The sequence below is a fragment of the Macaca mulatta genome, chromosome 5 (genome assembly GCF_049350105.2).
Source record: "Macaca mulatta isolate MMU2019108-1 chromosome 5, T2T-MMU8v2.0, whole genome shotgun sequence".
In the NCBI taxonomy this organism is placed as follows: Eukaryota; Metazoa; Chordata; class Mammalia; order Primates; family Cercopithecidae; genus Macaca; species Macaca mulatta.
Window position 1 is genome coordinate 1,910,860 of NC_133410.1, and position 24,072 is coordinate 1,934,931.

The 24,072-nt window shown below is 63.1% G+C and overlaps 2 protein-coding genes across 49 annotated transcripts in view; one reads left to right on the plus strand and one right to left on the minus strand.

Annotated features, from left to right (window-relative positions):
- The first annotated feature begins 546 nt into the window (after window positions 1-546).
- On the plus strand, window positions 547-15,668 carry FGFR3 (fibroblast growth factor receptor 3). 42 transcript variants are annotated; one of them, XM_078002948.1, is made up of 18 exons: window positions 547-768; window positions 1,139-1,349; window positions 6,616-6,885; window positions 7,108-7,173; window positions 8,273-8,442; window positions 8,517-8,640; window positions 8,730-8,920; window positions 10,582-10,726; window positions 11,212-11,402; window positions 11,705-11,850; window positions 12,228-12,349; window positions 12,428-12,538; window positions 12,622-12,812; window positions 12,923-13,045; window positions 13,128-13,198; window positions 13,416-13,553; window positions 13,697-13,802; window positions 13,973-15,668. In XM_078002948.1, the coding sequence occupies exons 2-18, from the start codon at window positions 1,241-1,243 to the stop codon at window positions 14,120-14,122; spliced, it is 2,424 nt and encodes an 807-aa protein (XP_077859074.1). In that variant the 5' UTR covers window positions 547-768; window positions 1,139-1,240; the 3' UTR covers window positions 14,123-15,668. The 42 variants fall into 42 exon arrangements, with proteins under 42 accessions (XP_077859074.1, XP_077859075.1, XP_077859052.1 ...); XM_078002949.1 differs by having other exon boundaries at window positions 13,976-15,668; XM_078002926.1 differs by lacking the exon at window positions 10,582-10,726 and adding an exon at window positions 9,805-9,955 and having other exon boundaries at window positions 548-768; window positions 7,108-7,185; window positions 11,702-11,850.
- A 4,168-nt stretch (window positions 15,669-19,836) lies between these two features.
- Window positions 19,837-24,072, minus strand: part of LETM1 (leucine zipper and EF-hand containing transmembrane protein 1) — a 43,626-nt gene continuing 39,390 nt past the window's right edge. For 5 of the 7 annotated variants that reach the window (XM_015137855.3, XM_015137854.3, XM_015137852.3 and 2 more), the window contains 3 exons: window positions 23,706-23,893; window positions 22,657-22,795; window positions 19,837-21,462 (listed from right to left, as the gene is read on the minus strand). In XM_015137855.3, the coding sequence (XP_014993341.2) occupies window positions 21,313-21,462; window positions 22,657-22,795; window positions 23,706-23,893 (477 nt within the window). In that variant the 3' untranslated portion in view covers window positions 19,837-21,312. Of the gene's footprint in view, window positions 21,463-22,656; window positions 22,864-23,651; window positions 23,927-24,072 lie in introns of all 7 variants that reach the window. The other 2 variants (XR_013417667.1, XR_013417668.1) reach the window with 2 other exon arrangements.

Here is a 24,072-nt window from a genome sequence, read left to right on the forward strand (position 1 = left end):
GGCTGGGCACTCAGGCGGCTTAGGTGCATGCGGCTCGGCCCCAGGTTAGTCAACGCAGCCTCTGCTCCTTGCCAGTCAGGTACGCAGGCCGCACCGGGCTGCCCCAGGCCTGCGGCGCACACCGGAGGCTCGGCCTGGAATGCCGCCCTGCCCTCCTCCACCTGAGGAATTCCCGCTCACACCACAGGGTTCAGCTCCGCGGCATCTTGGCGACGCCTCCTGACATCCCGACCCCCGCCGAGACCTCCCCTCTGAGCTCCTGAGCACAGCCTCAGGGGACCCGAGCTGCGCGCTGTGCAAACGGAAGCCTGCGCTCGCCCTCGGTGCGCCCCGTGCCCACCGCCCACCGGGCCGCCCCGCGGTGCGATTGGGGGCCTCGCCCGCCTGCCCCGGCTCCCACGCCCTCGAGACCGCCGGGCGCCCCCGCCCGGCCACGCCCCCTCGGATGCCCCGCTCCGCCCCGAGGGGGCGTGCCTTGCGCCCCGGCGAGTCGGGCGGGGGCCGGGCGGGAGCGGGGCGGGGCCGGGGCGGGGCGCGGACCGTCCCCCACTGGCTGCGGCGCGCGGGGCAACCCAGGCTCAGTGCGCGGTGGCGGCGGCGGCGGCGGTGGCGGCGTCGCGAGCAGCTGGCGCCGCGCGGTCCTGCTCTGCCGGTCGCACGGACGCACCGGCGGGCCGCCGGCCGGAGGGACGGGGCGGGAGCTGGGCCTGCGGACAGCGAGCCGGAGCGGGAGCCGCGCCTAGCGAGCCGGACTCCGGCGCCCGCCAGGTCGGTGCTTGGGTCCGGGCAGGCGCGCGGAGGGGTCCAACGGTGCGCGCGGAGGGGCCGGGGCGCGGCAGTCGCGGAACCACAGCAGTCCCTGCGGCGGGCCGGGCCGGGGCGCGGGCTTCCCGCTCCGGAAAGTTTGCCGCCGCCGCCGCCGCCCTGGGAGGGCTCTGCAGCAGCCAGGGAGGGAAGGGGGAGGAGGGAGGAACCGCGGCGGGGAGGAGGCGGCCGGCGCCAGGCGGCCCGGGAGCTCTGGGCGGCGGCGGCGGCGGGCGGGGCGGCTGGGGGTCGGAGGGGTCGGGGCGCAGGAGCCGGCCACCGCCGCTTTCGTCCCTACCCGCGCCGCTAACGAGCTGCCCTCCTCCTCCCGCAGTTTCCCAAGCGGCGCCCGCCTCCCGCCGGTGCCCGCGCCGGGCCGTGGGGGGCAGCATGCCCGCGTGCGCCGCCTGAGGACGCCGCGGCCCCCGCCCCCGCCATGGGCGCCCCTGCCTGCGCCCTCGCGCTCTGCGTGGCAGTGGCCATCGTGGCCGGCGCCTCCTCGGAGTCCTTGGGGACGGAGCAGCGCGTCGTGGGGCGAGTGGCAGGTAAGAAGGGACCCACTGGGCACGGGAGGGGCCGGCCCGTGCGGGCAGAGGCGTTGGGGACGGGAACCGGCCCCAGGTCGGAGGGAACTCCGGGTGTGAGTGACGCCCCGGGGTCAGCGCCCGGATTCCGCTGTCTCCGTCCCGGAGAGCGCGGCCAGCGGTAGCGCGGCGACTTGTGGGGCGCCTGGAGCCGCAGGTACCCCCCAAATGCGAGGCCGCCACTGGGAGCCAGGCCGGGGGTTGGCGTCCGCAGCCCCGTCCCCTGCGGCTCCCCAGCCCTGGCCTGTCGGGAGGGCGCGGGTTTCCCCATTTCCACGATTCCCGCTGTTCTTCGGGTTCTGCGCAGACGGAAAGTTCCCATTGTTGGCGTCCCCCTCCCCCGGGCCCCAGTTTGTGGCGAGCTTCGGCCAAGGGGAGAGGCCGGACTTCTGAGGGTGGGTGTGCGCGTCAGCGAAGCCCGGCCCCTGCCCGCCGGACGAGGCTGCAGCCTCCAGCGCCCCCGCTGCCGACCCTGCCAGTGCCTGGGGGCTGAGGGCGCTTCCCCGTGGGTGCGCGCCGAGCTCCAGGCGAGCGAGGAGCGCGTGTCCCAGCGTCGCGGGCCCTAGACCGGGCTGGCGGTCCAGGTCCTGCGGGACGTCAAGTGTCTGAAGGGAGGTGAGGGGAAGGGGCGCCCGGCCCGCCCTGCACGCGCGCCGCGGTTCCTCGCGGGTCGGGCCGAGAGCTCCGGTGCCGCCGCCCCGTACACGCTGCCGGCTCCGGGCGGGCGAAGGGGGCGCGCACAGCCCAGCCCGGCGGCCGCGCGGAGGGAGGCCCTGGCCCGGTGAGTTCGCGCCCCACCCGGGCCCAGGCCCGAACAGCCGCTCCTTTGTACCTCGGCGCGGCCACAGACCGCGCATTGATGGCGGCGCGGCGGCTCGCGGGGAGGTGTGAGCGGCTGCGGGCGCGGCGGGCCGGGGAGGGCGCCGGGAGGGCCGAGGCAGATGGCGGCCGCCCCGCCCGCGCCCCCGCGCCCCTTTCTCCGGCGGCGGCTGCAGCCTCCCGGAACAATGTCATTTTTTTTATGAATGAAAGTGGCCCGGCGCTTGAATGTGCGTGTCATTCAGCGGCGTGACAGGGGCCGTCGGGAGGTCAGCGCGCGCTTTTAGCGCCTGCTCGGGCGGCCCCGCTTCCAGGGGTGCGGGAGGGGCGGCCGCGGGGGGAGCCTGGCTTTCGTATTCTCATTCAGATAAAGATATTACTCCCTACGGCCCGGGAATGTCAGCCAGCCCCGGGGAGGGGCGGCGGCCAGGCTACAGAGCGTCTCCCGGATCCCCGGCGGGCGCGCGGGGCCTCCCCTTCTCGCCCCTGGAACGCCCCGCCCCCCGCCTTGGGGCGGCGACCCCGCCCGCACTGGAGCTGGTGAAACAGGTAGTGAGTTGATCGGTCAATAAATTTAATCCGGTTCCTTAACAAGATGGGCCGGGCAGTAAAAATACAAAGACCTCGTGAAATGGACTGAGGTCTAGGCTGGCGCTTGCCTGGGAACATAAATTATGGAGCCTTGGCTGGCAGTGGTCAAGGGCGGTGGGGAAGGTTTTGGCCCCTGGACTGCCCTGGCCACCCCAGGCCCTGCCAGGACAGCCGCCATCTCCCCAGAGGGCTGTGTTCCTGGTTGGAGCCTAGGGGGACCCCCCAGGGTGCAGGGAGGAAGACAAGGTCGGCTCTCCCACAGCGCCACACCCCCCAGCAGGGGTCTCGGGGTGCAGGGTCTTTCCTGAAGGTGCTGACTGAATCCTCCCCCACCCCTCCTCTGCCGGGCTGGACTTTGAGCCGCGTGGGCCTCTGGGTGGTTCATTAACCTGGGCTGAGCGTGGCCTCCAGGTCCTTGTGTGAGCCTAGGAACCCCTCGTTACTCACCCCCCAGCCCCCCAGCTCTCAGGTACTTGGAGCTGGAACTGGGAATGGGGCACCCCTTGTTACAGCTGAGCTTGGGTGGGAGTCCAGGGGCTTGGGGGTCTCCTGGAGGAGGGGGGTCCAAAGTCACCCCATCTAGGGAGGCAGGCAGCCCTCACCTGAGTGACTGAGGAGTGAATGAGCTGGGAGTGGAGCCACCTTTGGTGGGGTAAGGGGTTGGCCTGGACCTCCAGACTGCCAGCCCAGGCTCAGGTGCCCTCTTCGAACCTCAGTTTCCTCACCTGTCCAAGAGAACCGATAATGGCAGGCTGTTTGAAGGATTAGGCCGGATAACCCTGGCAAGCCCTCTTTAGCCTGCCCAGCCCCCAGATCCCTTTTTTCCTGACTTTATTGTGAAACTCTGAAGAGGAATGTCTCCAGGTGGGGAGACAGGGAGGCTGGACTTTTGGAGGCCTCCTCCTCTTAGGCTATTTTATGGCCCCTGCCTGGCAATACCTCCTGTCCCCCAGAGAGCTGCAGAGAACTTCATGTGCATCCAAAACCAAAACGTGTTGTTCCCTGACCCTAAGCCCTCATCTCACCCCAAAACCCAAATAAACCCCTGGGGCAGCCAGCTCTGGAAGTGAGTCTGAATTTGCTCCTTGTTCTCTGGGGTCAACCAAGGGGCTTATGATGGAGCAAGCCTCCCCCACCCTCTCACCCATGCTCCTTCACATGCACTGGGCCTCCACTGCAGAGACCTGGAACCTGCAGGAAGGTTCCCCAGGCCAGAGTTTAGCCGTCCCCAGCACCCTGGCCTAACGGTCATCAGTCCTGGGGCAAGAGACCCAGGGCGGGGAGCGCCTCTCACCCCCACTCTCACTTCTCCAGGCACCCAACAGGGTGTGGTGCCTTCCCTGAGCTCCTGGGCCTGTGGGGTGGGATTTTCACATTGTGCCACAATGGGGGAAACTGAGGTACATGACCAGTGAGTGGCAGAGTCTCTGGGACTAGGAAACGTCCCCCAGGTCCAGCACAGCCCCTCTGGCACACAGCAGAGGGCCGTTGTTGGCATGTGGAGCCCAAGTAGAGGTTGGCACTGTGTGGGGTTGGGGCGCCTGCAGGAGCACGTGTTGTGGGATCCATAGAAGGGGGGGCTACCCCGCCTTGGGTACAGCAGGAGTTTTGTCTGCGATGTGTTTGGGCACCAGTGTCTGTGTGGTGTCAGTGGGGCCTCCCTTTTGTTGATCAAGAAAGAAAACCTTTCCTGGGGCTGCTGGGAGGCTAAAGCTCTCCCATGCCTGGCAGCTGGGTGGGGTATGGGGGCTCCACCCAACTGCTGACTCCCCAGGGGGGTCAGACCTTGAGCTCACAGTGGCCACTCATGCCTTGTGTCACAGCGTCCTTCACCTGGTGTTCCCCACCCAGCCTCTGCTGGGGTGCCCTGGCCTCTGTTGGCACCTAGTAGGCAGGCAGCAGGGGAGCAGTCAGGGCTCCACCCTCCCCACCACACACGGGCAGATGGCCACCAGTGTGGCTGGCCTGGGGCTGCTCTGTCCCCCATTCCCCCGCGCTGGACCAGGCTGAAGCGAATACTTGTGTGGATGGCTTGACCTGTTGTCTCCACTCAGACCAAACCGGAACCAACCGGCTGTTGCCCTTGGGCCAGGGCCTGCAGCTGAGGCTGCCATGACCAGCCTGTTCTCGGCCTTCTGGGGGGCCTCGAGCAGCTCCCAGCTCTGGGTGGTCCCCACAAGACACTGGCCAGAACTGGAGGGCTGGAGGTCAGGCCGGGAGCCCCCCTGGCTGCAGGGTCCCTGCAGGGGCAGTCTTTGAGCTGTGGGTCCCTGTGGGGTGAGGGCTCCCGTGATGCTTCAGGGGATGAGTGTGGGCCCTTCTGGCTGGCAGGGTCACGCTGGGCACTGGGCGTGTGTGGCTGGATTAGGTGGGTTGGGGAGAATAGGGCCTGGCCAGGCAGTCAGGGACTGGTGTGGCCAGAGTGGGCAGCTGGGTCCCCGAATCTAGGCCACGCGTCTGCAGAATGACAAGTGATGGCGCAACCCGCCCAGCTGGGTCTGAAGAAGGAGGCTGCCTGGGGGACCACCCACCCCCGTCCCGGCCCCAAGCCCAGGCCTCCCGCCTGCACGCATTGTCTGGCCCTGGCAGGGAAGCCTAGGGGTGATGGTCCCCCCAGCCCTGCCTGTGGTGTGTCCTTGGGTCACAGGCTTTGGTGGCCCCGGGGAGCTGGGAAGCTGCTGGGGAGGGACCCAGGGGCCGCCTGCACATTTGCCCCTGTGGGTGAGCCCCAAACCCAGCATCTCAGCTCCCAGGGAGGGATTGGGGCTGCTGACCTGCTCTGTGGCTCTCACAGCTTCCTGCCCCCAGCCTGGTCCTCATCTGTGAGGGGGCCCCAGTCCCCCTGCAGGCAGCAGGACCCCACCACCAGGCCCCCTTGAGGGCCCGCCTGGGCCTCCCCAGTCCCCGGCCTGTGAGACCCCCCTGGCCAGACCCAGCGATGTGTTCGTACTTTGCTCTTCTCGGTGTGTTTTCTGTCATGACTGCTGCGTGGAGCTTCCATAGGAACTGCAGGCTACAGAACCTTGTCCGCCCCAGGGAGCCCTCACCCCCGCCCCAGCCCCCTTGCGCTGCCCCGGCCTGTGCTCTGCCCGGTGAACCTGTGCATTGCCCCCCAGATCCGTCCATATGGCCACGTGACCCTGCACCTCCTCCTCCTCGCCTGTTCTGTTCCCTGGCTGTCCATCGGAACTGCTCTTCAGGCCCATATGGGGTGTGGGGGCTGCTGAGAGGGACGGGCCCCTCCTGGGGTGAATCTGCACCACGAGGGGGCTGGCCGACCAACCCTGTCGTGGTACCTCTGTCGTGGTACCTCTGTCGTGGTACCTCTGTCGAGCTCAGTATCCTCCGAGCTCCATTTCAGCCGAAGGCCAGCGAAGGGCAGCCTGTCCCCTTTGCCCCCAGCACCTGCCCATTGTGGTGCCGCTTGTGAGACAAGCAGGGATTTTATGTTTTCAAGCAGTTGAGCAAATCAAAAGAACGAAGAGTCTCACTTTGTGACACTTTGAGATTTGAATTCTCCGTGTCCATGAATGAAGTGTTGTGGGGGCACCGCCGTGGGGCTGGCTGCAGGTTGTGTGGGGAAGGCGGCTGCCACACCAAGGCAGACCGGAGTCCTTGGGACAGAGACTGGTTGGCAAAGCTGAAGATAGAGACCTCTGGCCCTTTCGGGGCACGGTTTCCAGCCCCTGGTCTGGTGGGACCCTGGATCTGGGTCAGAGCCTTCCTCACTCAGGGCGGCTGAGGCCTCCACTGCTGTGTCTGTAAACGGTGCCAGGTTTGGGGGTGCCTGCCTCATGGTCGCCCATCTTGCCCGCAGAAGTGTCCGGCCCGGAGCCCAGCCAGCAGGAGCAGTTGGTCTTCGGCAGCGGGGACGCTGTGGAGCTGAGCTGTCCCCCGCCCGGGGGTGGTCCCATGGGGCCCACTGTCTGGGTCAAGGATGGCGCAGGGCTGGTGCCCTCGGAGCGTGTCCTGGTGGGGCCCCAGCGGCTGCAGGTGCTGAATGCCTCCCACGAGGACTCTGGGGCCTACAGCTGCCGGCAGCGGCTCACACAGCTCGTACTGTGCCACTTCAGTGTGCGGGTGACAGGTGAGCTCTGGGGCCACGCCAGCTACAGAAATGAACCGAGTGCCGGGCTCCCTGAGTCCCTGTGTGGGTCAGGAGCGGCTGGGGGTCTCTCTGGTCATTGGTGGAGAGGAGGGCACCCCCAAGAAGTGTTGCCCAAATGGGGGACTCTTCCTCACCTGGAGGGGCACCTGGGGGCCTCCTGGGGCAGGTTGGGCATTGGACATGGCCGTCTCTGCCTTGCAGATGCTCCATCCTCGGGAGATGACGAAGACGGGGAGGACGAGGCTGAGGACACAGGTGTGGACACAGGTGTGGACACAGGTGGGAGCAGGGTCCAGGATCAGGCCGGCCGCGGTGGGGCCTGCTGCCACTGCCAAGCCCTGCCCTCCACAGGCAGCTAAGGGCCTAAGGCCCTGGGACAGCCTCCCTGGGGTTACCCCAAAGGTCCAGTCCCCTCAGGATGCAGGAGGGGCTGAGCCACTGACATGGCTCTAGATGCCCGACCCTGGCTCCCTGGTGGCAGAGTTGTGGTGCACAGGGACACCCGTGTTGCTGATGGGGAGACTGAGGCACAGGGCCCTAGGGGTTCTAGGAGCAGGAGGAGGCCAGGGCTGGCCTGTGGAGCTCTGGTGTTGGCCATAGGCGAGGTGGACACTGTAGGTATGAGCGTAGCACGGCAGGGCGCTCAGGTGGCTGCCATCGGGTGGATGGACCCAGGGTGAGGGCGCCAGCCGGAGGCACCTACCACAACCAGTGGCGGGCAGGGTGGCTGGCAGGAGGGTGGCTGGTGGGTGGGCTGCAGCTGTGGGAGAGCTGTCGGGGACGATGCCTGGTGTCCCGGCCTGGAACACTGGCAGGTGGACTTTGCCAAGTTGTAGAGCGGGGAGGTGGGACTTCTGGTTTTGGAGGGACTCTGAGGTGAGTGCGTGCAGGGAGGGTCACCATGGCACAGACGTGGGGGGCAGTCACGACTTGCAGGCTGATGGTGTGTGGGCCGGGTCCCTGGGCCAGTGGCGTGAGCAGGTGAGGAGGGGAGGCTGAGTCCATGAGATAAACTGAGCTGGGGGAACTCACCCTGGGGGTTTCCAGGAGGCCTGGGAGGGAGCTCAGCACCCTGGGGTGCCTCTTTCCAGCCTGTGTCCACACTGCTTCTTGCTGGGCCTCAGCAACTTCACAGGTCCAGGCAGAGCATCCTGGAGGGAAGGGAAGGGGAAACATGGCCCAGCTGAGAAAGCCCTGGGATGGGAACGTGGTGTGGAGGCTCCTGGGAGCCTCATCCCACCCTCTTCCTACACAGGAGGGGAAACTGAGACTGGGGGTGGGCAGGGGCAGCTTTGGGAAGGAGGTTGTTCAGAGGGGCCTCTGCTCCCACTCGGGTCATGGCCTTCACGTGCACCTCGGCCAGCAGGGGCCCCTTACTGGACTCGGCCCGAGCGGATGGACAAGAAGCTGCTGGCTGTGCCGGCCGCCAACACCGTCCGCTTCCGCTGCCCGGCTGCCGGCAACCCCACTCCCTCCATCTCCTGGCTGAAGAATGGCAAGGAGTTCCGCGGCGAGCACCGCATTGGCGGCATCAAGGTGGGCGCGGCAGGGTGGCTCCGGGCCTGGCAGGCGCGGTGGTTGCTGCCTCCACTCACTTGTGCCCCCTGCAGCTTCGGCACCAGCAGTGGAGCCTGGTCATGGAAAGCGTGGTGCCCTCGGACCGCGGCAACTACACCTGCGTGGTGGAGAACAAGTTTGGCAGCATCCGGCAGACATACACGCTGGACGTGCTGGGTGAGGGCCTTGGGCTGGCATGGGTCTGGGGCCGCAGTGGTGGCGGCGGTGAGGGAGGGGTGGCCCCTGAGCATCATCTGCCCCCACAGAGCGCTCCCCGCACCGGCCCATCCTGCAGGCGGGGCTGCCGGCCAACCAGACGGCGGTGCTGGGCAGCGATGTGGAGTTTCACTGCAAGGTGTACAGTGATGCGCAGCCCCACATCCAGTGGCTCAAGCACGTGGAGGTGAATGGCAGCAAGGTGGGCCCCGACGGCACACCCTACGTCACCGTGCTCAAGGTGGGCCACTGTGTGCTCATGGGTGCTGCGGCTCGGGCTCCTGGGCTGGCCCCAAGGGTGCCCCATGGCTGGGGGTTGCGTGAGGATTGGGGACTAGGGGTTGGAGCTTCGGGGGAAGAAGCTGTGGGGGTGCTCGTGGGGCCAAGTCTCAGCCACCCCACACCTCGAGCCACAGGCAGCTGCGGTGGGAGCTGTTTCTGTGTCTGCAGAGGGCCAGCCTCGGCCACTGAATCCCTGACATGGAGCTGCCCACAGGGGCCTCTCGGGGGTGGGTGTGACTCGGGCAGCAGTGGTGCCCCAGGACAGGAGGGCAGTGGCCAAGCCCGCCAGGCCCCCTCTGGACCTCAGAGGCAGTGGCCGAGCCCCGACTTGGCCAATTGGCAGTCGTCAGCTGTGTGCATTGGGGCCCGAGCTTACTGTCTGCCCGCCTGCCGGAGCCCTTAGCTCTGTTCCCACGGCTGCCGGGTGGGGGCCACTGAATTGCGACACTCAAAGCCCAAAGAGAAACATCTGTTCAGAGAGAAGACGGTCTGATGGGGGCGGGGAGCAGGCCCAGGGCGAGGGTGGAGTCCAGACCCTGCCCAGAGAGAGGCCACCTCTGGCCCTGTCCAGGGCCCAGGTTCTGCAAGAGCCCCGGGGAGGGCAGGCCAGGCCAGCGACCAGGGGCTGTCTGAGGGTCTGGGCTGGGTTGTTGGGGTGGAGGCAGAGACGTGCATCCTGTGGAACCACAGCCACCGTGAAGTGCCTCCACGCCTCCTCCAGGCAGCCTTCGGGGCTGACGCAGCCCAGCCTCCGTCTGTACCTTGGGGGTCTCCCATATCCTGCCTCGTGCCCGGCGGGGCTGCCTCAGGGGCGTGCCTGAGCCGGGTCTCTTGTCCCCGCAGTCCTGGATCAGTGAGAGTGTGGAGGCCGACGTGCGCCTCCGCCTGGCCAATGTGTCGGAGCGGGACGGGGGCGAGTACCTCTGTCGAGCCACCAATTTCATAGGCGTGGCCGAGAAGGCCTTTTGGCTGAGCGTTCACAGGCCCCGAGCAGGTAACGACTCTGTCCCATGCCGGCCGGCACAAGAGCTCCAGCTCCAAGGCCCTGGCCGCGCGCCCTGCACGCCCCGCACGCCCAGCCCTGCTCGCTCCCGCCCCCGGCTCGCGCTCCGCTCGTGGCCGCCTGGGCAAGGCTGGCAGCTCCAGCCTCCACGGTGACCGTCCGCTTCGAGCCCTGTGGTCTGCGCCGACCCTTCCCGCACGCCTGCGCCCCGCACAGGAGGTGCCCGGTGCCCACCGGGCTGGCTCCGTGCAGTCTGTGAGCGCCCCCTTCCGCCTCTCCGCCCCCGCCCGCTGCCTGCTCGCTTCCGCAGCCTGTGTGTCCGTGTGTCCATCCTCCACCTGCACCCGCCCGGCTCTGCGCTAACCCGCATGCTGCCTGCCGGCCTGCCGCTCACCTGGGACAGAGGACTCGCCGGTGGAGGGGCCTGGCTTCGGGCTCGGTACCGGTGCACCAGGCGGAGGGCCCTCGGCCGCGTGGCGGTGACCAAGTTGGCGGTGGCTGAGGAGTTGGTGGTGGCGGCGTTTTCCTTGCAGCGGCTGGATCCTGCCGTGTGGACTCTGTGCGGTGCCCGCAGGGCGGTGCTGGCGCTCGCCTATCGCTCTGCTCTCTCTTTGTAGACGGCGGGCGCTAATACCACCGACAAGGAGCTAGAGGTTCTGTCCTTGCACAACGTCACCTTTGAGGACGCCGGGGAGTACACCTGCCTGGCGGGCAATTCTATTGGGTTTTCCCATCACTCTGCGTGGCTCGTGGTGCTGCCAGGTACCGGCTTCTGCTGCTGCTGCTCCGCACTGTCTCGGGGACGCTGGCTCGGGACATGCCACAGCCGCTAGGACGGACGGGAATCCTGTAGCTTATGGCCGCCCTGCTCCTTGAGCCCTCACACTGGCCCTGTGCCCGGTGTGGGGACAACGTTGGCCTGGCCCGGTCCTGGTCCCAGAGGGGCCCCATCAGCCCCCTCGAGCCCCCTTCCCGTCTGGGTCCCCAAAGGCCCCTCCTGCGGCTCTGGTGTCTCCTGGGCGCCTGGTGGCGGTGTGGGACTGGCTGGCTCTGCTGGGCTCCTCCTCTCCAGGGTCTGGCCCTCCAGACTCACCCGAGTTACTGACCGCAAGACCTTCCAGACAAGGCGGGTGCTGAGGTTCTGAGCCCCCTCCCGCTCCCAGTGGTGCCTGCAGCTCTGAGCCAGGGGCATCCATGGGGGCCCGGGGTGGGGGCCAGGCCAGGCCTCAATGCCCGTGTCTTTGCAGCTGAGGAGGAGCTGGTGGAGGCTGACGAGGCGGGCAGTGTGTACGCAGGCATCCTCAGCTACGGGGTGGGCTTCTTCCTGTTCATCCTGGTGGTGGCGGCTGTGACGCTCTGCCGCCTGCGCAGCACCCCCAAGAAAGGCCTGGGCTCCCCCACCGTGCACAAGATCTCCCGCTTCCCACTCAAGCGACAGGTAACAGAAAGTAGATACCAGGTTCCGAGTTGCCTGCCCGCCGGGCCTCCCGGAGTCCCCCTCGGCCCACGCTGGTCCTTGGCTGTGCGAGCCCTCTCTGCAGCCAGGCGGGCTCACCTCTCCTTGTCTTTGGTCACCATGTAGAGCCCAGGGTACTTTGGGACACAAAACATTCTAAAAATCTTCATTCAATGCTGGTGGAAGTCAGAATGCCCCTGCTTCCGGCCCAGCACTGACCCCCAGCTGTACTTCCACGCCCCATCGCCCACACGGCGCCAACCTGCCCCTGCTGACCCAAGCAGGTGTCCCTGGAGTCCAACGCGTCCATGAGCTCCAACACACCGCTGGTGCGCATCGCAAGGCTGTCCTCAGGGGAGGGTCCCACGCTGGCCAATGTCTCCGAGCTTGAGCTGCCTGCTGACCCCAAATGGGAGCTGTCTCGGGCCCGGTCAGTGGTGCTGAGGGCTGGCGTGGGCTGTAGGGGGCTCGGTGGTGGGGGTGACACAGCTGCCAGGCAGAGGCCTGGCTGCGTTTAGGGGCCATCAGGGATGTGGTGGATGTTGGGTGTGGCTGGGGCTTTGTGGAGATGCTCCTGGGAGGGGTGCATGGCAGTGTTTCAAGGTGCCGTATTTGGAGGGGCAGCAAGGGTGGGAGGCCGTAGGTGACACTCTTCATCCTTACGAGCAGGCTGTATGGGGAGCATGGAGGGCTTCCTGGAGGTGGTGGCTCTGGGCCTCAAGGGCTGGGCCAGGCGGGGGTGGGGACCGTGGTGGGCTGAGAGTGGATGAGCTTGCACGCTCATGGCCCCTCTGCCTCCACTGCCAGGCTGACCCTGGGCAAGCCCCTTGGGGAGGGCTGCTTCGGCCAGGTGGTCATGGCGGAGGCTATCGGCATTGACAAGGACCGGGCCGCCAAGCCTGTCACCGTAGCCGTGAAGATGCTGAAAGGTGAGGAGGGGGCGACCAGGGGTGCAGGGCCGGGCTGGGGGTGCCGCCGCCTGACACAGGCCCTCCCTCCTTGCACAGATGATGCCACTGACAAGGACCTGTCAGACCTGGTGTCTGAGATGGAGATGATGAAGATGATTGGGAAACACAAGAACATTATCAACCTGCTGGGCGCCTGCACGCAGGGCGGTAGGTGTGGTGGTAGCGGCGGTGGTGCCAGGTGGGCAGCCCTCCTGGGTCTGGCAGCCCCTCTGAGGAGCCCGTGCCCCCAGGGCCCCTGTACGTGCTGGTGGAGTACGCGGCCAAGGGCAACCTGAGGGAGTTTCTGCGGGCGCGGCGGCCCCCGGGCCTGGACTACTCCTTCGACACCTGCAAGCCGCCTGAGGAGCAACTCACCTTCAAGGACCTGGTGTCCTGTGCCTACCAGGTGGCCCGAGGCATGGAGTACCTCGCCTCCCAGAAGGTGAGCAGGGTGGCAGGTGTGGGTGGAGCAGGCTGGGCACTGCCCTTAGATGCTGGGAGCAGCAGGGAGAGGTGGAGAGGCTTCAGCCCTGCCTCCCATCCCTTCCCCAGTGCATCCACAGGGACCTGGCTGCTCGAAATGTGCTGGTGACCGAGGACAACGTGATGAAGATCGCAGACTTCGGGCTGGCCCGCGACGTGCACAACCTTGACTACTACAAGAAGACAACCAACGTGAGCCCGGCCCTGGGGTGGGGGGTGGGGGCCATGCCAGGAGGACACCTGGTGCCAACACTGCCTTCCCACCCCCTCCCAGGGCCGGCTGCCCGTGAAGTGGATGGCGCCTGAGGCCCTGTTTGACCGAGTCTACACCCACCAGAGTGACGTGTATGTGTCCTCCAGACCCCTGGCTTCAGGGGTGGAGGCGGGAACTGGGCAGAGCCAGGACCCCAGCTGCAGCCCCCACGCCTGTGCCCTGGGGCTCTTGGGCGTGGTCTCTACCCCTCCCTGGGGCAGCAGCGCAGCCCTGGCCTGTTCCCCTGGTGCCCGCCCAGGTGTTTGTCCTGGGAGTCTCAGGACAGCCTGACCTCGCCTCCCCCTGCAGCTGGTCCTTTGGGGTCCTGCTCTGGGAGATCTTCACGCTGGGGGGCTCTCCGTACCCCGGCATCCCTGTGGAGGAGCTCTTCAAGCTGCTGAAGGAGGGTCACCGGATGGACAAGCCGGCCAACTGCACACACGACCTGTGAGCGCCATCCCTGGCCCTCCACTGGCTCCTCGGGTGGGAGGCCCTCCAGGGCTGGGCGGGGTAGGGACTGGCAGCCCTTCAGGCTGTTCCCGAATAAGATGGGAGGCGGCGGGGCTCACACCTGAGCACCCTGCCCGCAGGTACATGATCATGCGGGAGTGCTGGCATGCTGCGCCCTCCCAGAGGCCCACCTTCAAGCAGCTGGTGGAGGACCTGGACCGTGTCCTCACTGTGACGTCCACCGACGTGAGTGCTGGCTCTGGCCTAGTGCCACCCCCATGCCCCCCCTGCCCCCGGCCATCCTGCCTCCCAGAGTGCTGAGGTGTGGGGCAGGCCCTCTGGGGCACAGCCTGGGCACAGCGGTGGCTGTGCGAAGAGGGGCTTTGTGGGACAGCGCTCACCCCGCCTCCCACCAGCAGGAGTACCTGGACCTGTCAGCGCCCTTCGAGCAGTACTCCCCCGGCGGCCAGGACACCCCGAGCTCCAGCTCCTCAGGGGATGACTCCGTGTTTGCCCACGACCTGCTGCCCCCGGCCCCACCCAGCAGTGGGGGCTCGCGGACGTGAAGGGCCACTGGTCCCCAACAATGTGAGGGGGTCCCTAGCAGCCTACCCTGCTGCTGGTGCACAGCCACTCCCCGGCATGAGACTCAGTGCAGATGGAGAGACAGCTACACAAAGCTTCAGTCTGTGTGCATCCGTGTGTGTGTCTGCGTGCGTGTGCATCTCGTGGCCTCCAGGTGCAGAGGTACACCCTGGGTGTCCCTGCTGCTGTGCAACGGCCTCCTGACGTGCTGCAGCACCAAGGGGCCTTTGTTCTGGGGGGACCCAGTGCAGAATGTAAGTGGGCCCACCCGGTGGGACTCTCGTGGGGCAGGGAGCTGGGCCCAACATGGCCCCAGCCTCTGCCTTTGCATCACGGGACATCACAGGGTGGGCCTCAACCCCTCCCACACCCAAAGCTGAGCCTGCAGGGAAGCCCCACGTGTCGAGCACCTTGTTCCTGGGGGTGTTAGTGGCACTGCCCCCCGACCTCCAGGCTTTCCCAGTTCCCACCCTGCCCCTCAGAGACTGAAATTACGGGTACCTGAAGATGGGAGCCTCTACCTTTTATCCAAAAGGTTTATTCCAGAAACTAGTGTACATTTCTATAAATAGATGCTGTGTATATGGTATATATACATATATATAAAATATATGGAAGAGGAAAAGACTGGTACAACGGAGGCCTGCGACCCTGGGGGCACAGGAGGCAGGCCCCAGGGGTCTCACCCATGCAAGCAGAGGAGCAGGGCCTTTTCTGGCACTGCAGTTTTGTTTTAAAACTGGACCTGTATATTTGTAAAGCTATTTATGGGCCCCCGGCACCCTCGTTCCCACAGCCCAACACTTCTAGCATTTAGCCAGCCACATGGCGGAGAGTTTTAATTTTTAACTTATTAACAGCCGAGAAGGTTTATCCTGCCTGTAGAGGGACAGCCAAGAATGTATATCCAGCCTGCCCCGGAGCTGGAGGATTCCCTCCAAGCCTAAAAGGTCATTAATAGTTGGAGGTGATTCCAATGAGTAAGGATATTTTATTTCCTTTGTCCTTCTTTTTCAGGAGAATTAGATTTCTATAGGACTTTTCTTTAGGAGATTTATATTTTGGACTTCAAAGCAAGCTGGTATTTTCATACAAATTCTTCTAATTGCTGTGTGTCCCAGGCGGGGAGATGGTTTCCAGGGAGGGGCCGGCCCTGCGTGCAGGTTCAGATGTTACTAGATGTTACAAGTTTATATATATCTATATATATAATTTATTGAGTTTTTACAAGATGTATTTGCTGTAGACTTAACACTTCTTACGCAATGCTTCTAGAGTTTTATAGCCTGGACTGCTACCTTTCAAAGCTTGGAGGGAAGCTGTGAATTCAGTTGGTTGGTTCTGTACTGTTACTGGGCACTGAGTCTGGGCAGCTGTCCCTTGCTTGCCTGCAGGGCATGGCTCAGGGTGGTCTCTTCTTGAGACCCAGTGCATGGTGGCCAGAGGTGTCACCCAAACCTGCAGGTGCGATTTTGTTAACCCAGCGACGAACTTTGCAAAAAATAAAGACACCCGGTTCCTAACCTGGCTCTGAGGTTTCTGCCTCCCGTTCTTCTGGGATAGGGGAGGGAGGGGTCACTGGCCGCTGGGTGGTCCCAGGTGGATGCTGGCAGCAGCACCGAAGGTCCCTGGTGGTCTGGGAGCCCCAAGGGCGAGGAGACTACGGGAGGGCCCTGGTGGGAGGGAGCAGGGTGCCTGGGGGTGCACTGCCCTGGCTGCTCCCAGCTCGTGGGTTCCTGAGGTGGTGGTGGTGGGGAGGGTCCTGTCCCACTACCTGTGAGGCAGGCCTTCCCTCATCACCCCACCCCTGGCATCCACCTTCCCAGTCAACTGGGGAGCTTTCTGGGCGTCCCCCCCATGGAGCCAAAAGTAAGCAAAACCCTCTTGGGGCCCTCGGGGGCTACACAGGTGGCCACTCTCTGGGTCAGCCTCTGCCCTCCCAGGCTGGGCAACTAGTGCCCCCACTGCCTTGGGCTCCATCAGGGTCCCCCACAGTGACATAGCACCTTTGGGCAGATGAGGTGCTGATGGGGGTGCTGAGAACCCAGAGATGGAACCGGGCCCTTGCCCAAGTTCATAGCCCTAGCAGGGTGGGAGGACAGCCTGGTGAGAGCAAGTCTGGGAAGGCTTCCTGGAGGAGTGCCATCTCCTGACTCCCCACCACCCTCTGTGTTGTCCTCCTCTCTGCTCTCCTCCCTCTTGTCCTCCCCTCCGCTCTCCCCATCTGTGCTGTCCCCACCTCTGCCGCTCTCCCTCTGCTCTCCTCCCCCATCCCCTGTCCTCCCCACCTCCCTCTGTCCTCTCTGCCATCCTCCCTCTTCTCTGCTGTCCTCCCCGCTGCTCTTGTCCCTTCTGCCATCCTCCTTGTCTCTCCTCCCCTCTGCTGGCTTGAGAGCAGGGTTTCCCAACCATGGGCTGCATGAACTTTCACTCTATACTCTGGCTCCAAACTCACCTTTCAGGTCAGGGGGTGTTCCTGGCCCCCATTTCCTGGGCAGGCAAGGGTTTAACTCAACCCCATTCAGGGAAGCACATGTGGGCGCAGGCCTGGTGGAAGCAGCACAGTGACCTCACAAGGGGCTTTCCCTAATGCCCACACCTGCCCAGAAACCCCATGCTGGGCCCGGAGGCAGGCCTGATGATGGGACGCCAGATGACAGTGGCAGGATGGGGAGGCCTACATGGGCCTGAAGGTCACAGGCTGAGGCCTGCAGGGTAGTGGGGCGACCAGGCCAACAGGCAGGCAGTGACAGCAGTCACACCAGGCCGGCAGAGCATGGGGCTCGGAGCGCAGGCCGGGGGCGCCACCTAGCGCTGGCTGGCAGTGTCCCTGCTACAACTTGAGGCACTTCTCCAGTCAGGGCCCTGGTGGACCTCTGGTGGGCACAGTGGGACCCTGAATGGGTGCTGGGGACCAAAGGGCTGGGCCACCGGGAGAACAGTGGCCCATGAAGGTGCTGGTGGGCCAGTCTCCTCCTCCTCACAGCGCTTCCTTAGAGAACCCAGATGGCAGGGCATAGTCCTCGAAGCTGCCCCACCAGGGGCTCCCCAGCTGCCTCCCCCTGTCCCATAAGAAGGTGAGCCCATGAGAGACCCCAGCTGTCAGCACAGCTGAACCTCCACCATCAGGGTACCCTCTAGTGGCTGGGCATGCTCTAGGCTGGCAGGGTCCCCGCCCTTGCTGTCTGCTGATGGCTTTCTGAGGGGGACGTGTCTCATGGGAGGCCCGGCTTCCAGGACACAACTCGTGGCTCCTGGGGTCACCAAGGGCACCGGGTTTGTTCATAGCTCTTGGGGTTGCTGTCCCCATGAATGAGCACCTCCCACCCCAGCTGTGGGTCCATCATTTCCTCTGATCAATAAGGGCCTAAGGGTCAAGGGAGGCCCTGAGGGAGGACCCTCAGTGTGAACAAACCAGCAGCCAGGGCCACAGAGAAGCCCGTGAGGCACCCACAGGGCCTGGTCCCAGTGTGGGCAGAGCCACCTAAAGGATGGCTTCTGTCTACCGAGAAGGGTTGGAAGCCAAGACGCCGCGCTGCTACCCTGGCACTGGAACCATCCACGCACTCCTGCAGCCGGGCCACGCTGAGGCAGGTAGGCATCCAGAGGTCCGGACGGGGGCTGCCCTCCATGCCCCCAGGCCATCACACGTCCCTCAGGGTGTCTGGGCCCTGCCTGTGGGCTAGACTGCAGGCTGAAGGCCCTGCCTCGTCCAGGACTCCTTAGGGCAGTACTTGGCGCCCTTTCCCCTCAGCTGCCTGAAGAGTCTTTCGGAAGAGCTGGCCCTCCTGGGTGACACCTCGGCCAGGGTCCCAGCCGCTAACCCCAATACTCCCAAGAAGACACTGAGGTCCCCAGAGCAGGGAGAGCATGACCAGGTGACAGGGCCACTGGCCTGGAGAACGTCCCACACTGTTCCATGAGCAGCTCACACTGTCACAGGACCTGGGAACGTGGGCCTCCTGACCCTGCAGACCATCCTGCAGAGCAGGAAGCGTGAAGCCAAAGGCTAAACCCATGGAGGGCGGCCCAGCACTCAAAACCCCAGGGATGGTGAGGCTCCTTCTGGAACTGGCCTCGCAGCCACGCGCACCCCAAGGCCCAGCCCCTGCAGCCACGTGGACAGCACTGCCGGCTTCCACTAGCTCCTGTGTGCCCAACGGTTCAGAAATATTATTACTCTGCACTGTTACAGGAACAGATTTGATGTTTTAATAAAAATACGAGTTCTACAAAAGGTGCTTAACACGGCCCAGGACGGGCTCTCCGGTGGTCAGCCCTAGGACCCCTGAAGGACACACAAAGACAAAGCCGGCTCACCAGCACGCTCCTGCCAGCACCGGGACCCACTGGGAGCCACTGCAGGTTGTCCTTCATTAAAAAAAAAAAGTCTGGATTGTGACATTCCAAAAGGAGTCTAGAAGCTGTATGCCCAATTCCTGAATCCCTACGCTAGAACTGAGTTTAGGCTGGGCGCAGTAGCTCACGCCTGTAATCCCAGCACTTTGGGAGGCTGAGACGGGTGGCTCACCTGAGGTCAGGAGTTCGAGACCAGCCTGACCAACATGATGAAACTCCGTCTCTTAACAAAAACACGCCTGTAATCCCAGTACTTTGGAGGCCAAAGGTGAGCGGATCATGAGGTCAGGAGATGGAGACCATCCTGGCTAACATGGTGAAACCCCGTCTCTACTAAAAATACAAAAAAATATTAGCCGGGTGTGCTGGTGGGCGCCTGTAGCCCCAGCTACTCGGGAGGCTGAGGCAGGAGAATGGCGTGAACCCGGGAGGCGGAGCTTGCAGTGAGCTGAGATCCTGCCACTGCACTCCAGTCTGGGAGATAGAGTGAGACCCTGTCTCAAAAAAAAAAAAAAAAAAAGCCAGGCATGGTGGCGGGTACCTGTAATCCCAGCTACTCAGGAGGCTGAGGCAGGAGAATTGCTTGAACCCAGGAGGTGGAGGTTGCAGTGAGCCAAGATCGCACCACTGCACTCCAGCCTGGGTGACAGAGCAAGACTACGTCTCAAAAAAAAAAAAAAAAAAAAAAAAAAAAAAAGAAGTGAGTGTTTAGCTGGAGTGAGGAGGAAATACTGAATTCCCAGGTCAGGAATTCCAGTTCCATTTTCACCAGGCACAGATATCCCAGCTCCTGAAAAAGGTCAAGACTGACGGTCTGGCACTGGGCAGGTGTAAGAAAGGACTGTTTTAAGAACCTTATTACACAAAGCTCTTATTTCTGGATCCACCACTGCTTACATTTGCACCCGGACACCACTTTGAGGTGCAAGAAGAAAGGTCAGGACATAGAGAAAAATGCACACAGAACGATGAGAGAGGATGAGGAGGGAGCAAGCCTGCATCAGAGCACGGCTGATGTCTCGGAAGCCAACAAAGGCACCCACCAGAGCCTTCCCCACCTGCCAAGCCCCTGCAGCACCCGGAGGGCAAGCCGGCTTCCTGAGGCCATGCGGAGTCCAGGGCAGAGGGGACAGTGGGAGGGGCTGCCTGTGGCAGTGGCTGTTCACATCAACAGCACTCAGCCGAGGCAGTGAGGATGAGGACGAGAGCCGGGGCAGCTGACTGGGCCCAGGATACAGCTCACAGGAGGGGCGTCTGCACACACCTTGCAACTGCAAGGCTTCTTCTCAAAGGCAAGTACACTTGGACAAACCAACACGAGGCTACTGACACAGGGTGAGAGAGTTCATAAATATTAATTAAGGATCTAAAACAAACTTCTTTCTCAAATAATTGAAATCTGAAAGCTTTTGGAAGCCAACTGTCCCTGAACAAAGTTTTACAATCGAGAAGTATCTCCTGTTCCTATTTTGTCAAGTTTCTTTGATGGCCGAACAAAAAGCAGCTTCAAGTAATGGAGAAGGCATCATCTGAGTGCAGCTGCTTTCCTGGCTGCCTGTGCCGTTCCTGTCTTCCAAATCCTATGCTTGGAGGCCCCCGGAGGGACATTTTTGCCAGGAACCAACCTGACGTTAAAAAGATGAGTGTGACACAGCTGGCTGGGCAGGAGGGTGGAGGTGGCCACAGGAGTCTGCCCATGCCCTGGCCAGCCCGACCATGCTGCCGAGTGCTGAGAGGCCGCCCCACCCAGAGGGCACAGGGCAAACCCTAAGCACTGAGAGTTTTGCCCGTGAAGCCTCAGGGGATGCCCTGTGCCGCATCCTTGTGCCTCGTTGACCAGCCTGCTTGCTAAAGGAGCCCAGGGACCTGAGCCTGCAACACCGTGAGGGGTGAGAAGAGCATGCTGCTGTGGGTGCACCGGACTCAAACCTCCCATCAGAAGTTACAAAGAACCCCAAATGCGCTTCAGAGTTCCGCCAACCCCTGAGCCAGGCTCATCCCTGACACAGCGAACCCACTGCAGAACCCGTGGCGCACACCCCAAGCACCACCCAAGGGAGCCCCATGGCCAGGGCTGTGTCAGTCGCGCCGCTTGGGGCAGAGACGGCTCTTGGGGCAGGCAGACCGGTGTGGGAAAAATCTACGCCAATCAACTGCTTAAAGAATTGGGGAAAATAGAAAGTCAAGAAAGGGCTCCGATACACAAGGGAAACCGCATGTGAGAACCGGCACTCCCAGCAGGGAGATGTCACTCTCCAGAGGCCATGGAGATGGCAGACACCTCTGTCTCCACAGTGACCCAGATCCAACTGAAAGTGTGCAGGAAGCCAGGTCTATCGACGCTGAAATCCAGAAACCAAGGTCCACAGGTGAATGGAGGCATCTTCAGCCCTGAGGAGGCCAGGCTGTGTCTCCTGATGCCTCTGAGGGTGGGCACAGCAGGCAGCTCCCTGTGGGCAGAGTCCACGTGGTCCTTATTCCCCTCCCTGGGGACAGGGCAGCACAGTCAGACGCTGAGACATGAGGCCACACGCAGGGGGGCACCTTCCTGCCTTGGCCTAGCCCGACCGCCTCTGGAGTCAGGAGGCCGTGGCAGCCACACCACAGTGTGGCTCCAGACACGATTCTGTGGACGGATTCCAGGATTCCAGACAGATTAAATCTCCGTGGAATGATGAAAATTAAAATTTACTTGATTATGGAAGTCTCTGATTTATTCCAGCCAAAATATTAAATGAGCCACTAAGAATCACCACAAAGCAATCGCCAGGGTGGCGGCACAGCAGAAGGACAGGTGCCCAGGCCGGTGGCTCTAGCTCTTCACCTCTGCGACCTCCTTCTCTGCCTTCTCTTTGGCCTTCTCCTTCTCCTCCACCTTCTCCTCTTTTTCCAGTGTTGCTACAATCTCGGCCACCTGGCTGGTGGAGATGTGAACATCTTCTTTGTCCACCAGCTCAATCACCTACACACATGGGAAAGGGAGAGGCTCAAGTGGCTGCCCCCTGCAGCACAGTGAGGCGGGGCGGGTGGCAGCAGCATGCATGCAACCGCTGCCTGTGGGCCCCTGGGTCCTCAGAGCACCAGTTCCCCCAAGGGGGGCCACAGGCCCTGGGGAAGGGGCTCAGAGAGTGGGAGGACAAAGGAGCCAGGGGGCTGCCTTGGCAGGTGGCAGACAGCACAATGGGGCTGCCAGGGTTCAGTTCCTGCTCTGGTCGGGAACCTGGGCCATGGCTTCTCAGGGCAGAGTATGGTGACATGCAGGGACTTTGTCCCCATTCTGCCACCCAGAGCAGCAGGGAAGGGAAGGGCAGCTGTGCAGTAGATATGGGATCCTTGCTTCCAAACTGAACTGCAAGGAACCAGCCAATGTTCCTGATAGATGTTTAGAAAATCACTAACCTGAACCAGCCAACGCTTGTGATAGATGTCTGGAAAATCACTAACCTGACACATGCACTGGGAGCCACGAGGCAGCTTCCCCTCAGAGATGTCAGTGATTGGGAAAATTGGCGTCCACACTCAGGCTACAGCCCTGCCTTCCCTCCAGAGACTGGATCTTGGGCCAGGGTCTCCCGGGTTACCCTGGAACCTGAGTGGCTGCACTTGGGAGCTCAGCCCAGCAGTCACCTCTCAGCCTCGGTGGCCCCTGGCAGGTGTGAGCTGCCCCCCGGGTCCCGAATGCAGACACCTCTCAGTCTCGGGGGCCCCCGGCTTCCCTACGCAGACACCTCTCAGCCTCAGAGGTCCCCGGCTCCCCTATGCAGACGCCTCTCAGCCTTGGGGGACCCTGGCGGCTATGAGCCGCCACCCGGTTCCCTGTGCAGTTGCCTCTCAGCTTCAGGGGCCCCTGAGAGGTGTTTGCCGCCCCCCGGCCCCCACTGTGCCACCAGCTGGGGGTGGGGTCCAGGGAGGCGCGTTGTGGTCACTCGGCGCGTTTGTTGTCTCAACACTTGAGTTTGTAACTTCAGTAATTTCTCACTTCTGATGTTTCCAATGAGAGCAGTGGCTTAAAGGAGCAGTCTCAGCGACAGACCCAAACCCGACAGGAAGGGGTAGCTGCCCAGGAGGGTGCCGGGCATGCAATGAACAGTCCCCCTGCCCCGCCCCACCCCAGAGCAGGTGGCAGCTGGCCCGTGCGGTCCGCAGTGAGGCCCACCTTGACAAGGTCGTCGATGTTGACCTTGCCGTCCTTGTTTTCATCCAGTGCTGCAGCCAGGCTGGTGAGCTTGCTTTCAGGAATGTGCTTGACTTGCTTCATGGCACTGATGAGCTCGGCGACACTGATGACGTTCTCCCTGTGGGAGCATAGCCTGCATGTGGCCACGGGCAGATGTCCTGCTACACGGGGCCTCACTGCCCACACCTGTGGCTGCAAGTGGTCAGCACTGACACAGGCAGCTCCACGTGAGCCAGGAAACCCCCAAGGTATGATCCCATCCTGAATACACTGCCAAGAGCTCCCAGAGCCAGCCTGGACACAAACACAGAAACACCACCGGGTCCAGGGTTTCCACGGGCATGTCTGCCTCTCAGTGGCCACCCCTCCGGGGCCATGGCTGCTGGGCAGTGGTCCTCAGGCCTGTGGCCACTTGGCAATACTTTCATGATCATGGAGGCTGTGGTGCTCTAGGCAGATGAGGGCCTCCAAGAGCAGGGACAAGAGCATGAGCAGGGTGCCACAGGCAGCCTGCCTATAACGCTGTGGGGGTGGGGGTGGAGATTTGGAGCCTGCAGGGCACCAGCTGTTGCCCAACAGCTGTTTCATTCGCCCAGAAGGGACTCACACAACGGCAGCTCCCTCAGCCACTGCTGCAGCAATCTGGGACATGTCGGGCAAAGAGAAGGCCGACTGCCGGAATTGGTGTCATTACTGAGTGTGGGTGGGGTCAGGAAGAGGGAGAGGCAAGAGAGAGCCTGGTAATTCGAGGAAACAGAAGCCAAGAGAGGCGGAGGCTGGAACAGGAGGGGAGAGGGCTGTGGGAAGAGGAAGAGGGGCCAGGAAGGGAGGAACTGCTCTCAGAGAGGCAGAGACTGAGATGCCAGTGGGTCCCTGGCTGGGACTGCTGGGTCAAAGGAGGAGAGGCAGCTAGGCAGAGGCCAAGATGTGCCCTTTGGAGCCAGAAGGGCCCAGCTTGGATCCAGCAAAGGGACCAGGCATCCTGCGTGAGTCTCCCATCCCTCTCCCACGCCCGCCACCGCACTCACCCCGTGGGCATGCCGCTGGCCGGGGCCAGCTTGCCAGCTTGCTGGTCCATCTCCAGCTGCGAGATCAAGCCGTCAATCTGCCCGATCATCTGCTGCACCCTTTTTGTCAGTCTCTTGCTGGCTTTAGATTCTTCCACGTATTTTTCTTCACCAGTCTTTGAAAGCTCCTTCTTGATCTCCTGCAAGTCCTAATAAAATTATTTTAGTTGTAAAAAGTTTGTCTTAAAAGAAAAAGGGGGCCAGGTGCAGTGGCTCACGCCTGTAATCCCAGTACTTTGGGAGGCCAAGGCGGGCAGATCACCTGAGGTCAGGAGTTCGAGACCAGCCTGGCCAACGTGGTGAAACCCCGTCTCTACTAAAAATACAA

Bases quoted from the DNA above. Each gene is read 5' to 3' on its own strand.
- FGFR3 (XM_078002926.1), top strand. From the start codon at position 1,241: ATGGGCGCCCCTGCCTGCGCCCTCGCGCTCTGCGTGGCAGTGGCCATC. The intron at 6,886-7,107 runs GTGAGCTCTGGG...TCTGCCTTGCAG, and splicing joins CTTCAGTGTGCGGGTGACAG to ATGCTCCATCCTCGGGAGAT. The intron at 13,554-13,696 runs GTGAGCGCCATC...CCCTGCCCGCAG, and splicing joins GCCAACTGCACACACGACCT to GTACATGATCATGCGGGAGT.